We start from the raw sequence: 15,876 nt of genomic DNA, 5'->3' as shown, positions 1-15,876 counted from the left end.
AAAACTGGTTGTAAATTAAATCAACCATGATCAATGTGTGGACCATGGGGGAGGGTTAAATAAGCAAATGCCTCTTCCTACTCCATTTTCAAACAGGTTGTGTTAATGTTATTTCAATTTGTTCTTGACAAATTGAATTTCAGCGTTTTCATTTGATCTTTTGAGTTTGTTATATATTGATTTTTGTTTTGTTTTTTTTACTCCCACGTTTGAAATAAACCCTTCATTCAAAAGGAGGTTAGAAGTGCAAGGTTGACGGCGGTCGTTGCTGTTTACTCGTCTTTGTTTTTGTTGGATCAAGCAAGACTCTCCGGCTTGGAGGACTGGACTCTATATCGGTGTTGTGACACAATCACGAGTGTGTGGAGTGATGTGCCGAGAAATTCGGGGCAATGTCTGATTTGTTTCATCTCCATGCGTGGAGTATCGAAAAGATTCAAAAGAAAATTCTGCTGTGCGTTTTCCCGCTCAACCGCTTGTGATACTTTCTCACCGACTTCAACATCATAAAAAAAAAAAAAAACAACTACTTGAGCCTGATACCTTCCAGCCGTGTACTACGAGCTGGGTCCTGCCCTGTCCGGCTGCTGTGTTGCGATGTGTGAGTGATGCTCATGCAGAAGACTGACCCTGAAAAAGAGGTCCAGCGAATCCTGGATGGAGCGAAGCGGAAGGGTTTTCTTTCGCCGCGGCAGGTCAATGGACAAGTCGTTGAACTGCTCTCGCTTGGTCACCACCTCTCCACAGCTGCATTGGGAGGAGGAAAAAAATAAAATAAAAATCCAATGTTTTTTTTTTTTTTACTAGAATGTCACAAAGACGTGTTTTACGGATGAGTGCGGCTGGTCAAAAGCAGGCTGGCCCCTCACCCTTTGCACAGTATCGTGTGCTGAACCTCGAACTCCATGTTGACAGCCACGGGGCAGGTGTAGATGCGGGACGTGTCGGCCTCGTCGCCCGGCTCCACCTTGGACGACGGCGCTTCCTGGACGCCTTCGCCCGCCGACGACAATGACGAGGGAGACGACGACGACGACGACGAGGGAGACGACGACGACGACGACGAGGGAGACGAGACGCCTTCGCTCGTCAAGCTCTTGTTCATTTTCTCCACGTCGTCCTTCAGCTGGTCCAAACACTGGCTGAGGAACTCGTGGGCATCCTAACGGTGAAGGGTGACACGCACGTACGAGTGTATGAGCATGTGAGCAACCGTAAGTATCGCATGATCAACAACAGGGTGGAGCAGCAGGTGGATCCCGGTTCGTGACCTTTAAATTCTTAGAGGGAGCGAAAAGCCGCGTTTCCACTGAGAGATTCTGTTCCACTCAACCAGAACCTGGCAGCTGGTACCTGGTAGCCAGTGCCTGGTCCGCTGAGGCTCCACATAAAGCAGCAACGTGTACTTTCTGCTGCTAAAAGGTCACATGCACGCACTCGAGACCAATCATCTGTCAGATTGTTAAGTGTTGTAATCATTTCAATAGTCGGTGACTAGTCGACTATTAAAATAGTCATTAGTTGCAGCCCTAATAAAATTATATGTACATATATATACACATATATAAACAGGAAGAGAAGCACATTCGTGCTTGCTGTCTTCCACAAGAAGAAAAAAAAAAAAGACCAGCCAGCTAGCTCGAAAAAGTGCCATAAATTATTATTTTTTTAAATTTCTCATATCTTTTTAAATAAAGAAAATTTACGTTTAATAAACTGGTATCCATTCTAAGGTAGTTTATTCGACAGTTAGAGACGGAGGATCCTCAGCAACGCAAATTTGCGTCTGCCGGGTTTTTTTCTGCGGTCACAGTTACATCACGTTTTCCGTTTTGTCAACGACCGTTAAAACGACCGCACCGTGGTCACAGAGCGCGGAACTTCCTTGTTGAAAAACGAGATGGATTGGCGTACCAGCGGAGAGAACAAGCAGTTTCAGACAGACTGAAGCCGTGCTACCGTGTAATGGAAACCGACTCCCCCGAAAAAATACCCCAAACCAAAAGCGAGTAGGTTCATATACTGTCAGTGGAAACGCAGCTTAAGAGTCAATGGATTTGCATATCTTTCAGAAATAATATTACACTAATGCAGCAAATCCAGAACACAGTTTTTTTTAAATCTGCCGAGCTTTTGCTTTTCTGCAGCAATCTTACGTTCTGCATGTTCCCGGAGAAGCGCTCGGCAGTGGAGGAAATAGCACTCTTCACTTTCCTCAGAAGGTCCTTCTTGGTCTCCGGACAGCCAACGTCCTTCTTGGCCAGGAGGTGAGCAAAACGTCTGCAGGCAGTGAAAACATTGCACAGAGATGTTGTGAAATGTGACCCCTTGGCGACCTTTTGGTAAGGATTTCAAGAGATCTGCATATCCTGACCCCAACCATAAAAAGAAAAAATCCACGATAGTACCTGAGCAATGCGTTGATGGGCACTTTTTTCCACGGGATGCTTTGCCTCAGCATATCATTGGAGAAGGAAGGCAGGCTGAACAGAGACTGCAGGATGGCGTTCATGTAACAAGTGTTGCCCAAGTTGGAGAATCTGCAATCGAAGTCAGAACACAGAGACAGCAATTGATCACTTGGATGAATTGTTACTTTAAAAGAGGTCCAGGGTTTTAATTAGGGAAGCACCGATGCCACTGTTTGCAGAACCAGCAGAGTGCAAGTACTTCTGTTTATGTACTATGTTTTTCTAGAAGTAGTCTCACTGCATATCAGTGTTGTGGTATCGGCACCAGGGATGATAACAAGTAATATATTATCGATTAAATGTCGATTAAGAATTTAATGGATTCAATTAAATTAGTTGCAATTAATTGAACATTTTTTACACGGGTAATTAATATCATTGTAACAGTGTAGTAGCAGGAAAGAGCAATTGACCGTAGATACTGTGATGGGCAAGACAAAAAAAGTTTAACCCATTGGTGACTAGGTGACCCATTAGAAATCAACTTAAAGTCAGAGAATAATGATAATAAATGTTTAGTGTTTCAAAGTGGACCCTCAACATTATTTAAGTGTGAAATAATGTGTTCCTTACACATTTTGTTATTGTGAAATTTAGGTTCTCAGGAGAGAAAAAAAAAAAAATCGCTCTAATCAATTAATCGTTAATCAATCGAAAAGGTCAATCAACTAACGATTAATGAATGAATCAATAATTTGCATACCTAATTGGCACATATTTTACGAATCTGAGTGGAGTGCTAAACCCCGATATCGGTACGGATACCGGTGTCGGTGCATCCCTAGTTTTAGTCTATTCAAAAAAAAAGGAGGAAAAAGATAGAAATCACAAATCAAACCTCAAAACAAAAAATGCTCTTTCCTTCATTGTCTTGTTCCGACTCACTGATTAGTTTGAACATCATGTTATAATACACAGGGTGTAATCTGTCTCTGTCCGCGCTGCCCGCTTGTGCTCAAACTCTGGTTTTTCCTACCCTTGTAGAGGCGGCTGAGGCTGCGCTAACATGGAGGGTCTCTGCTTGTTCCAGCCACCATAATCCAGCGATGGGCGAACCTTCTTAAAAGGAGTGGAGTGATTAGGCAGCATTAAGCTTCTCTTGACGGTAGGAGACGACGTTGCGCTTGATGTCCTTCAGAGCGAGCGAGCGAGAGAGAGAGAGAGAGAGAGAGAGAGAGAGAGAGAGAGAGAGAGAGAGAGAGAGAGAAAAGATACAACTCTTCAGCATAATAATTAGAGATGGGTTTGAATCACAAATCTGGAGATGACAGTTTTAATAACAGATGAATGAACCTGCACCATAAACAAAGGGAATTATCTGACACTTGAGCAAGTAAGTAACGCTCGCGTGAAGAAAACAACATCTTGCATAAAAAACTCACCTGTCAAAGAAAGAGTGACTCTGGCCAAAGTCCTTAGTCACAGAACGGCTGCTGTAGAATGACGATGGCTGAAGAGGAGTTGAACCCAATGGAGCTGATGGTGAAGCGGGGAAAAAATGATGCTTAATCCTTAATTGCGTACATTTCATGTTTCATTCTTTGTGTAAAAAATGCCAAAAAGGAATTTTAAAGAAGTGCATACACAGATCTCAAAATTATACATATATACATATACATATACATATATATATATATATATATATATATATATATATATATACATATATATATATATATATATATACACATATATATATATATATATATATATATATACATACATATATACATATATATATATATATATATGTATATATACACACATGGACATGCACATACCTGAGTTCCTGTTCTCCTCTGCTTGTTTCAGCTTATCTTTGCAGCCCAGCAGAAACTTTCTGGATGGATCCAAAGTAGCTTTATTGTTGCTACAGGAGGAGCAGTTACGTATTGTTATCAAAACTTATACGAGGAAGAGAAATTTGTTTACAAAAAGCATTACAGCAAAGGTAAATAGCATTATATTGACGTTAGGCTATGCAACCGATACAATCGTTTCACATTATGCTAGCGCCATGCCATTGGTCTGGTCAGAAACAGATAAAAGTCAATGCAAAGAAGCAGAAGAGGTCCTCGTGCTGGCTGCAGATGAGCAGGCCACTTGGTGTGGCGAGTTGCTCTGTATTTACCTTGAAGAGTCGTTTTCCTTGGGGTAGTCCTCATTTAGATCACTCTCAGAGTTCAGGAGTCTTTTTCTCTTCTCACTTCTGCAAGAAAAAAGACATTCTGCAAATCAGGCAAAGGCATGCGTTTCACCGCGTTCAAAATGGTCATCTTTCAATAGGCAGAGCATCGTCCGCTCCGGGTTGTTTTCAAATGTTCACATATTGGTTCATTAATTATCACAGCTCATTTTACACAGGGAAATTAGGCCTAAGTCAAAGAGTAGGTGAGAGAAAAGTAAGACAGGTGCATTAAGCACAGTTCAAGTCTCCAATGATCCCCATTTGTTTCTTTGTTTGGTTGCTACATCACAGGCAGGATCCGTCGCGAGTCGTTCTCAGATTAGATGAATCAGTTGCTTTAATTAATAACATTAGTGGGCAGACAGATGCTGGACGGACACATGGGCAGATTGCGCTGATCATCTCTGTCAACTGTGCTCTACTCTGACGACTGCGTCGTGAAAAGAAAAAAAACTATCCGTAAATAAGGACTGAAACTGAATAATTGAATTTAGTCACAGCTAAACAGTGAGAATCCTTGTGCACATTTTCCTCTCGCTGTAGAAAGTGTCAGCTGAGCCAACACTTAGCAAGTCATTCCTGCCTTAAGGAAAAGGTATACGAGCGGTCACATGCATCCTTTCTCCAGTTTACGCTGCCTTATCGTGGCACTTATTCTCACTTCCATGCATGTGATGTGCATGATAGTTAAATACTGGAAACAATCCCTTTATGTTTTCTTGTCTTGCACTTTGTGCAACAACACCATTCGAAAAATATGCACTTTCATAGACCTGAGGTTTTTTTTTTTCCCCTTCCCAGAATTAACTTCAAAAAATTGCAAGCGTTAAATAGCAAGAATAAGAAACAGCCACTTAAAAAAAATAATCATAGACACAATGTCCAAATAGACACGGTGGTGCAGTGGTTAGCGCTGCCGCCTCACAGCAAGAAGGTCGTGGGTTCGATTCCGGGCCTGGGACCTTTCTGTGTGGAGTTTGCATGTTCTCCCTGTGTCTGCGTGGGTTCTCTCTGGGTACTCCGGCTTCCTCCCACACTCCAAAAACATGCATGTGAGGTCAATTGAACATGTGAGTGTGAATGGTTGTTTGTCTCCATGTGGCCCTGCGATGAACTGGCGACTTGTCCAGGGTGTCACCCTGCCTTCGCCCTAAGACAGCTGGGATAGGCTCCAGCACACCCCCGTGATCTTGAGCTCGGGACTAAGCGGGTATGGAAAATGAATGATGAATGACAATGTCCAAATATCGCTAATGTTTATTATGTCACATTTTGCACCAAACAAGTAGATTCTATCCACACTGGGAGACGGGTTCAGGGTGATGACGCCAATCCCATAATTATGTCATATACAGTCGCTGTATTGACATTTACGTTGCAGCTGGAATGTCTTCCGTGGCTGGACTGCATTGCGCAAGGAGAAAAACGTGAGAGAAACTTCCATCCTACCTATTCTCAGACAGCCCGCTGCGAGTGGGAGTAGAGGTGGCTCTGCTGGGACTGCCCAGAGGCTTCCTTGGCGTCGCGTCCTCCCGACCCTCTGTGCTCTGCCTCCTGGGAGTGGTCTGAAAAACATGCATCCCGAGTACTTCAATTGAAAGTAGCCATGCACAGAAACACTTTTGCGCTTAAAAAGGGTGCAGCGCTGCGTACCTGTCTGTCCACTGACGGGCTGCTCTCATTTTTGCCTGAACGGTTTCCGAGTACACTCAAGTTTGCACTTCCGTGGGACGACTTTAAAACTGCACAGCGGGAGGGGGGAAAAAAATAAAAATAAAACCCTTGCATGAAAACAATCTGGAGCGTCAACCTGTGGCTGATTTCACGGCAGCAGCTTTTCGTTAAGATGAGCGAGGAAAGAAAACAACGCACGGGGCTGATTTACACAAAGTCACTTTTTGTGAAAAAGTTCCAACCAGTTGAATCATTATAGGTTTTTTTATTTTATTGTGTGCATTTTATAAGCACAAGGCGCAACAAAGTATGTCTCGACAGCCATGCGAGTCTGAGTGAAAAAAAAACAAACAAACAGGGTTTCCAGATCGGTAGCACGATTCTGTGAGATATCAAAAGCACGTGGACGCTTGTGAATGGAAAAAAAAAAAAAAAAAAGGTAAACATTACCCGACACTCCTTGCTTCAGCTTTTCAAGGCATTCTTGAGTCCTCTGTGCCAAAGACGGAGACAGTTTATCGAGGGTGATAACACTTGTGTCCTTCAGTGTCAGCTGGATTCTGCTTGCGTTCTTGTGGATCGCCTTGACATTCTGGTTCAACTAATAATAACAAGAAATAACAAGAAAATAATAACAAAAAAAATGTAAATGCTTTTTTGCCTATTTTTTGACAACATGACATTTACATTGAAACTTAACCATGAGTACATTTTAACCATTAAAACAACAACAGCAATAAAAGTCCAGAAAACGTTTTTAGGAGATTTTATCTCTTCTTCAGAGAGAGTGTGTGTGTGTGTTTACAATTCATACTTTCAGACAGTGATGGCAATAACAGCCCTTGAATGCAGTTGGAGCTGTCACTGTTTTTAAGCCTGTGGGATGACTGCCACCGGACAGGACAATGCGATCTATATTTATGTGGCTTGAGATGCTTGATATTTGAAAGCAGTTATCAATGTGTAAGCAAGATCTAAATATTTTCACACATTGAAATAAAATGACTTTTCACTAAATTCAATGGTTTTCAAAATTGCTCTATTACATCATTTTAAACTGCTATTGAAGAACTGAAACTGAACGGGACCCTGAGCACAGCCCCTCTGCATCCCCAGTGCAGGAAGGAGCGCTGTTATTCTAAGCAACAGACATCAAGACTTTAACCGTCCATAATAACAACAACAATATGAGCTATACTGTTGAATGTGAAAACATGCAGCGCTGTAAATATATTTTGTAAATTCTCCTATTTTGTCAAATTATCGCTCTTACTGTCCGCCCCCCCTTCCCAAACTGCATTCTGTTCCGTTGCTGCTGAAACAAGTGCATTTCCCCACTGTGGAATAAACAAAGCTAAATTATTACGTTAGCTTACCTGGAAAGTTTTTGTCCTTTCACAGTTGAATCTCAGACAGAGGCTGACTTTGCTATCCTTTTCGAGGATCTCAAAAGATCCTTCTCTCCATTTAGTGGTTCCCCGTTCGAGGCAGTTGCAGCGGATCTTGACAGCGCCACCACTGGAGAGTTTGGGCACTGCGGTCGCCATGGCTTATGATCCCGTTGGTACACTTTGGAAGCTAGGACTTTCAGGCAAATCCTATACCGAGACAAAAAAAAATATGTATAACGTAGAGAAATATACTAGCAAGGAGTTTCAGTCACCAAAACGTCACATCAGAGACATTTCATCGTAATGGCTGCGTTGATTAACCTCGGAAACGCACATCCAGAATTCCTACTATGGCATTAACTATAATAGAAGTTATCAATTCATAATACCTGAATCATATGCGTTGCTTCGAAACACTTAAACGTTGATACACAAATCATTGCGATCGGCTTTGGTCAACGCATCCCTACTACGCGCCTGTGAAAACTCACAACAAACTCCGAGTCAATCACAAGCGGCGAACCCGACAAATGCTTACGCTTGAGCGTAACACCCACAGGCATAAATGAAATACACTCGTAGTGAAATGTGACAAATACGTAACTTATGCTACCGTTAGCTGTCTCAGAAACAGCTAATTGGGTTTGTTTTATTTCCACTACCTCACTGGCCAGCGTCTGTCACGGCTGCAAAATGAGGGAAAGGTGCACGCACTGCGATCAGCGCCTCTTGCATAATGGTGTTTTTAAGAAAAGCCCATTAGTTGCTAAATATGGGAACGAGTCAAAGTTACGAAACAGTGCCCATATGTGCAATTTTGCAGCTTCAGGTGCTCATAATGTCGTCCCACCATCTACAGACGTTGAATGGATGGAGGAGGCCGACATTAGCAGTTCGGCTAGCATGCTAGCAAGAGCTAGCTAACTGGCTAATTTGCCCGATTCTAATTTGATGATGAAAACCATGGCGAAGTTAAATTACGTCGCTGCATTTCCCTACCTGTCGATGATACGTGCTCGTATTAAAACTTTAGACTCCCAACGACGTCTTCGTCGGTCCAGCGAAGGCGGAAAGTTTGTTTTGCCGGCATTCACCTGCTCCAAGTACGTCGGTTGTTGACAGAGGAGCGAGCCGCACACGACGCCTCGTAGCAACACTGCGCGATGATGGCGGGAATGTGAAAATTCAGAACGGAAGTGATGAGCGAGAATGAGCCCAACTCTCGCGAGACTTTGTGTATTTGGGTCCGACGTGTTTCGATTGTGTATGAAATCCTTCCCACTGGATTAAATATGTTTTCCGATGTATAGCACTTACCTCTCAGCGCAATGCCGACCTTTATGTCTTGACATCGTGTTACTGCAGTAGGGTTTTATTTCTTACGTATGCGGGGCCAAAACTTTAAACATTGCCCCGCAAGTGTTAGCTAATGCTAGCAAGTGCTAGCAGCTCGTAATTGTAGTAGCCTGGACCTACACTCTGGTTTATCTTAAATTGCTTTCATAAAGTATAAGGACTATACTATAGTCGTTTACAAGGTACCGGGACCAAATAAGCTTGGAGGATGCTGGCGACGGGCGCAGTAAGTAACCAAGAACTTGGGATGTAGCGCTACCATGTCAAACAAGTTCATTTTCCATTTCCATTTCCTCAATTTATTATTCGCACATTTCACTTGTATGAATTATGTAACCTATCCTATCAGATGTTCATTGTGTATATATCTTCCGTTAAATGTATTGAAATTATTTCATTTGTGTACTTTAGTTAAGGCAGCTAGAAACTATAATACATTTTATGCTAGTACATATTTTGTAATATCTTGATCACCTTTTTGTGTGATTAAGAAACAAATACGTCACTTCAGTTTCATTAGAAATGTTAAAAAATCAAAATGATTTTAAACATGGAATCCCTCTCTGAGTGAAAAGCAATGCAAAAAAAAACACACCAAAGTAATAGTGTGAGTCAGTGGCCTTTCAAAGATCGAGTTGTGAGGCGATGTCCAAGGCATTCTTGTAACTGTGATAATTACATTTTTTATTTCTACTTCAGGCTGTCAGTAATGTCACAGCGCTGGCACAGGTGGACCGGGAGAAGATTTACCAGTGGATCAACGAGTTGTCCAGTCCAGAGACCAGGGAAAATGCCTTGCTGGAGCTGAGCAAGAAGCGCGAGTCTGTGCCAGACCTGGCACCAATGCTGTGGCACTCATGTGGCACAATTGCTGCCCTTTTGCAGGTATGCAGTATACATTGTTCTTCTTTTACCCGCTGTTCATTCGAAATGTGGCTTCTTTCTTCTTTTTTTTTCAGTTTGTTTAACACACTTTTTCTTGTTGTAGGAAATAGTGAACATCTATCCGTCGATAAATCCACCGACGCTTACAGCTCACCAGTCAAACCGAGTGTGCAATGCATTGGCCCTGCTGCAGTGTGTTGCCTCACACCCCGAGACACGGTAATCTAAAAGACAGGACAATTTCATATTAATATTAATAGTCATTATCTTCCCTGGAGCTATTGTTCTTGGTGTTCTTTTTTCACATTCCATCTTGCTCATCTTGCTCTTCGTGAGTAGGAATTGTATTCAGTGTGGGGAAAAAAATATCCATCATGCATACAAAAAAGTTACTATTAAGTATTAGGCTGCTAATTATTGTGTAATTTTAAGAGAATTGTTAAAAAAAAAAAAAAAAAACACGGCCTTGTTCCATGAAACTCTGTCATGTTAAAACTGGAGGACCTGTGTTTGTGCAGGGAATCTTGTTGCAAATACATTACTAGGATTTTTGCACGTCAGCTTCTCCTGATTGTAAGTTTATTTTTATTTTGTCTCCAGATCGGCATTCCTTGCTGCCCACATCCCTCTGTTCCTCTATCCATTTCTGCACACTGTGAGCAAAACACGTCCATTTGAGTACCTGCGACTTACCAGCCTTGGAGTCATTGGTAAACTTTCTCTTGTTTTTTTTTTTGTTTTGTTTTTTTTTTGGGGGGTGAGGGGGGTTTGATAAATGAGCGTCAATTTAAAAAGCAAAAAAAGAAAACTTTTCTCAGCTTCAATCTCTGTTTGTGCTCACTGTAGGTGCCTTGGTGAAAACAGATGAGCAAGAAGTGATTAACTTCCTTCTAACCACTGAAATCATCCCACTGTGTCTCCGCATTATGGAATCTGGCAGTGAGCTGTCCAAGACGGTACGTATCACAATTGGAATCGGAATGCTTTATTAATCCCCGGGGGTAAATAACCTAAGCGGTTGTAGCAGACCAAAGTTAGGCTCCATCGGAGTTCAGATGACTGCTCACTCCTCCTTACGTTAACTTGCACTGAAAATTCAGAAAAAGACCTCTGTCTGTTTAAGCCTGCGTTAGCAGGAGTTCACAGGTTATGGCCAGCTAATGAGCATCAGCTGCTGATCAGAAGAAATAAGAAAATAAATAATGAGAGCGATGAATGAGGTCTTTACGTAATGTCCCTTTATGTTTTTGGCAGGTTGCTACATTCATATTGCAGAAGATCCTCTTGGATGACACAGGCTTGGCATATATATGTCAAACGTATGAGCGTTTCTCCCACGTGGCCATGATCCTTGTAAGTGACTCCCAGAAGACAACTGAGTTGGAGTAAAGTTGCACAGTGTCATTGCGCTTTGCGCGATTTTTGCTTCTTTCAGTCCGTGATTGTCTCCGACTCTTGTTTATTTTCTCTTTTCCAGGGTAAAATGGTGCTTCAGCTATCTAAGGAACCGTCAGCTCGCCTCCTGAAGCACGTTGTCCGCTGTTATCTCCGTCTCTCAGATAATATCAGGTAGAGCAAAAGTGCGCCTGAGCAACTCACTCCCAGAATATGGTCGCTAGTTTATATGGACAGGATGAGGGGTTCGAGTTAAAGTCGAGCGTTTTTGTTAATGAACACGTCCTGCCACTAGGAGGAGCCTTGAGGCAGCCAAGTTAAGTCTGACATAGTTACAGTTAAAAAAAAAGAGAGAGAGAGAGAGCAAGTGTCAGGTGTCGAATAACAGATAGCTTGATTTCATTTTATTGCTATATGATCGATTTTTATTTCGTCTTTATTACCCCTTGGATAAAAGCTAATTAAGTGACAAAACTATTTCAAGAGTGTCCTGGCTAAGAAACAGCAGTACATTCAACTTTGTTGCAGTTAAACACAACATGAAAAGCAGACAGACAAACGCACTGCACAAAACTGATTTACACCTCCAGACTGTGAAAGCAGTATCAAAGTATTTACAGCCACAGCAGTGTCAGCAAAAACAGCATAGTAGCTTTGCAATTGTCTTAGAAATGAAAAGACTATAAGACTATAATGTAGCTAGAAACTATGAAGGATGGTATTGCAAGGTGGAGACTTGGTTTCAGGGCTTCAACGGGGAAACTAAAATCATGTAAAATCCACTTCTTAAAACACTAACAATTAAATTAAAACAAACAAACAAACAAAAAACTCCAAAAGTGAAAGAATTAACAGTTCAAGCCCTGCGATAAAAAAATGTTTCATTGTGCTTAAGCTTAAACAACAATTAATTCATATAGAATTAATTTTAGATTTTCTTTTACTCATAAGCCTTGCTAATGTCAGACAAAATATTTATATTTTGATAAAATAAACCGAACGGCAAAATATGATAGTCCAAATGACTGATGAAAACAATAATGATGATACTAAAATGGTAGCAAAAAATAAATAAATACATCCATCCATACATTCACACAGAAAATGTGGGTATTTATTTAGTCGGGGACACAGGTCAGTTCAATAATTTATTTACCAGAAACGATATAAAGTGGGCTAGCTTTTATTTTTGTGGAACAAATTTGAGTGTTGTGGAATAAATTTGTGTCGCGACTTCATGATAAGGAAAAGAAAAAAAGGTGGATCCTGATACTCCACCAGTTGAGAACCGCTGGCCTAACTTGTTAAAATGTCAGCGACTGCCAGCTGAGAAAAAAAGGTCTGTTTTTTCCTATTAGCTGTGATCAAACAAACAAAGCCGTGACACGCTGCGTCTCCCTCCTTCAGGGCCAGAGAAGCACTGCGCCAGTGTCTGCCAGATCAGCTGAAGGACAGCACCTTTGCCCAGGTGCTGAAGGACGACACCACCACCAAACGCTGGCTGGCTCAGCTGGTGAAGAACCTGCAGGAGGGCCAGGTCACCGACGCCAGAGGCATCCCGCTGGCTCCGCAGTGATCGGGACAAATCACTTTTGTTTGCGGGATGACCAGGAGGGACGCTCAGATTGGTCTAAATCTTTGTATTTCCCCCCCACCCCCCGAATGTGGCACTGAGACTGCCTTTAGTGTCAAGGATACAATGGGAGTTAGTTAGTTAGTTAGTTATTTTCTTTTGACTGATGGATCAAAATTTAGTCACTCAAGAGAGAGCCCATTAAAGAGGAAAATATCTTTTAAGGCCTGGACTGGTTTATATTTTGAGAAAAAAGTTGGTATGTTTCACTGGCATTTTGTTCAGGAGTTGACTTTATCTCGGCGGATGGGTTAAGTTAACCAACAGCTTCAGATGTTTGTCAGAGTTATGATTGTTTACAGATTCCAAAATGAAAAAAACAAACAAATAATAAATAAATTCTCTGGTAAAAAAAAAAAAAATCAGTTTCAGCGCAGCATTGAAAACATCAAACGCTGTAAAACAACGGAGGACTGTTCCATCAGCATTCACAATCAACCCTTATGTCAGTGTTGAGGTATTTTCTTTTGCAGTTGTTAAAACCCAGCCATACGAAAAAGGTCAACCAACTCTGATCATTTACGGTCTATCACTAGTATCTCAGATCACAGGACCGTTCTCTTGTGTGTTGTTGATTTTCTTTTTTCTTTGAGGACCTCTCCAGGATATTTCATAAATAAAGTATTTTCCACCCACTTCAGTTTCAGGTGTAATTGTTGGAAAGACAGCCACATTGATTTTGTACAAAGTATTGGTGTTGTCTTACATTTTCTCCAGACATTTTCCAGCAATTACATTAAGTGATATACTTGTTTTGAATGTTCCTCAGTCTCAACCGTGGTAATGTTTGCCCTTTCAGACTTGCATGTCAGGGCTGAGTCATATCTTTACTTATGCACATTAATGAATTATAAATATTCACTATTTTCTCAAACTCTCACCAAGCTGACAATACTACTGTAACTTCAGTATCAAGGCATTACAGTCTAAAACAGGGTTAACCAATCTTTTAGAACCTGGGAGCTACTTCGAGGGTACCGAGTCATACAAAGGGCAATCAGTTTGCTACACTCTTCTGAAATAATATATTTTCTCAAATTTGCCACACTATCCTCCTCAAACGCCTTTCTGACCTCCTTGGCATCTCCGGCTCTGCACTGGCTTGGTTTCAATCATACCTCTCAAACAGAACCCAGTTTGTCACCCTCCATGGCTCCTCCTCCTACCTACCCTGTCCCAGTCAACCACGGCATCCCTCAAGGCTCTGTGCTTGGTCCCACTCTCTTCACCACCTACCTGCTCCCTCTTGTCCAGATCATTCGCCACCATGGCCTCAACTTCCACTGCTACGCTGATGATACCCAGCTCTATCTCAGCACCTCACCATCCCCCTGCAGCTCCCCCTACAATCTCTGGTCAACTGCTTCCATGCCATAAAAACCTGGATGACAACCAACCTACTCAAACTTAATAGCAATAAGACTTAGCTCGTGGTTGTGGCCCCCAAGCCATTGCTCCAGAAGGTTGGAGATCTTTTCATTACCGTTGATGGCTGTTCCATCAGACCAGTCTCTGAGGTCTGCAACTTGGGTGTCATCTTCGACTCCACCCTCTCCTTCCAGTCTCAAAAATCTGCTTCCCACCACCTCAAAAACATTTCCCATCTCCGTACCTCACTGTCCGACTGGACTCCAGTACCCTAATGATCCTGAGTGCAGGACAAACTGGATGGATAGTTGTAATTCTATACAACAGCTGAGCCAATGATTCCTCTTTGTTCATGCCTTACCTCCACCAGGCTAAATAGCAGGTTCAATCAGTTAATCATTCAAACATTATTCATACCAAATCGCTTTCAACACATTCTTTCCTGCTGTTTCTTGCCCAAACTAAATGAAGCACATTCAATGAAGATCACACTCACATGTGAGGATGTCCAGATTCCTAAACAGTGGCCTTCAGAGGTTTGAGGACATGTTTGTAACATTGATACTTCCTCTATTAGAGTGGGATGAGAGAGTGTCTCACCTGCGCTTCCTGTGTGCGTGTCCATCTAACTAACGACAATGATTAGCAGCTTCACCTTCCGCTTTTCCGGAACACAGTCCATTATCCCCAGTAACTGAGATGTTGCGCCCAAGAGACCTTCCTAAGTGTACACTTTGTGTTTTCCTCGGCTTATCTTTTATGGGGAATGAGTGACAGCACCTAAAGCAATTATAAAATCCAGGGAGCCCTCGCAAATGGCTCCAGTACATTACAGCTTCTAGATTGAGGACCGCCGGAGGAAAAATAACATGTTTTTACGAACTATGAAGAAAAAAAGGACAAAAGCATCTCTGTAAGCATAAATTGTGACATTGCAGAAAATTCTGTAAGGATTTTGCAATAACCTAAGAGACCCCCTGAAAGCTTCAAAGCAAAATCTAAGAGGTTCTCTTAAAAAATAAAAAAAGGTATATTATCGTCACTAATGGTCACTAAAATGTCTTTGAGATCACTCTGTATAATATTACATATTTAAAAAATACTATTTACAATTTTTTTTTTGCCAAACAGAGCGTGTGCGTGCGCGCATGTGTGTGTTATGTAGAGTGCCATGGCTTGCATCCATGAAATATTGTAAGGTCTCCTGCATGTTAGGGAAAAATTGGTATTGAGTCACAATGAGAAGGACCACCCCCCCCCCCTCCACACACACACACACACACCCCTCCAACCCAGAATATTTAAAGGTGTTTCACAACACTGCTGTTCAATCTGCTATTAAAATAATGCTGATTAATAGCAACGTTTTAAGTGACAGAAGATGCTGGATGGTGGAGAAACACGATCTAAAACGGGCTGAGGCTGAAGTTGAGGTTGGATCTGCAGCTGCACTGCCTGCCAATCACCTCTCAGGCACGCGGCTCGCTGCCAACGTTCACAGGTCGGTCATCGCTT

General features: G+C 42.0%; 2 protein-coding genes across 3 annotated transcripts in view; one reads left to right on the top strand and one right to left on the bottom strand.

The window, feature by feature from the left end:
• Positions 1 to 8,878, bottom strand: part of usp37 (ubiquitin specific peptidase 37) — a 16,478-nt gene extending 7,600 nt beyond the window's left edge. For both annotated transcript variants that reach the window (XM_076030722.1, XM_076030723.1), the window contains exons 1-13: positions 8,724 to 8,878; positions 7,710 to 7,931; positions 6,784 to 6,934; positions 6,313 to 6,401; positions 6,109 to 6,224; positions 4,603 to 4,680; positions 4,253 to 4,341; positions 3,854 to 3,947; positions 3,448 to 3,603; positions 2,409 to 2,540; positions 2,157 to 2,280; positions 870 to 1,162; positions 630 to 747 (exon numbers count right to left, since the gene is read on the bottom strand). In XM_076030722.1, the coding sequence (XP_075886837.1) occupies positions 630 to 747; positions 870 to 1,162; positions 2,157 to 2,280; positions 2,409 to 2,540; positions 3,448 to 3,603; positions 3,854 to 3,947; positions 4,253 to 4,341; positions 4,603 to 4,680; positions 6,109 to 6,224; positions 6,313 to 6,401; positions 6,784 to 6,934; positions 7,710 to 7,880 (1,611 nt within the window). In that variant the 5' untranslated portion in view covers positions 7,881 to 7,931; positions 8,724 to 8,878. The remainder of the gene's footprint in view (positions 1 to 629; positions 748 to 869; positions 1,163 to 2,156; positions 2,281 to 2,408; positions 2,541 to 3,447; positions 3,604 to 3,853; positions 3,948 to 4,252; positions 4,342 to 4,602; positions 4,681 to 6,108; positions 6,225 to 6,312; positions 6,402 to 6,783; positions 6,935 to 7,709; positions 7,932 to 8,723) is intronic.
• Positions 8,879 to 8,971: 93 nt separating this feature from the next.
• On the top strand, positions 8,972 to 13,628 carry cnot9 (CCR4-NOT transcription complex subunit 9). The gene is made up of 8 exons (XM_076030750.1): positions 8,972 to 9,306; positions 9,780 to 9,965; positions 10,069 to 10,184; positions 10,566 to 10,675; positions 10,812 to 10,921; positions 11,220 to 11,318; positions 11,443 to 11,534; positions 12,768 to 13,628. The coding sequence occupies exons 1-8, from the start codon at positions 9,289 to 9,291 to the stop codon at positions 12,934 to 12,936; spliced, it is 900 nt and encodes a 299-aa protein (XP_075886865.1). The 5' UTR covers positions 8,972 to 9,288; the 3' UTR covers positions 12,937 to 13,628.
• Positions 13,629 to 15,876: the final 2,248 nt, after the last annotated feature.

The sequence above is a fragment of the Nelusetta ayraudi genome, unplaced genomic scaffold (assembly GCF_046127955.1).
Source record: "Nelusetta ayraudi isolate G7.1 ecotype Tasmania unplaced genomic scaffold, CSIRO-AGI_Nayr_v1 ptg000031l, whole genome shotgun sequence".
Lineage (NCBI taxonomy): Eukaryota > Metazoa > Chordata > Actinopteri > Tetraodontiformes > Monacanthidae > Nelusetta > Nelusetta ayraudi.
This window is presented reverse-complemented; position numbering and strand designations above follow the sequence as displayed.

Excerpts from the sequence above, each read along its gene's own strand:
- cnot9 (XM_076030750.1), top strand. Across the intron at positions 10,185-10,565 it reads GCCTCACACCCCGAGACACG|ATCGGCATTCCTTGCTGCCC; the intron begins GTAATCTAAAAG and ends TTTTGTCTCCAG. Across the intron at positions 11,319-11,442 it reads CCCACGTGGCCATGATCCTT|GGTAAAATGGTGCTTCAGCT; the intron begins GTAAGTGACTCC and ends TCTCTTTTCCAG.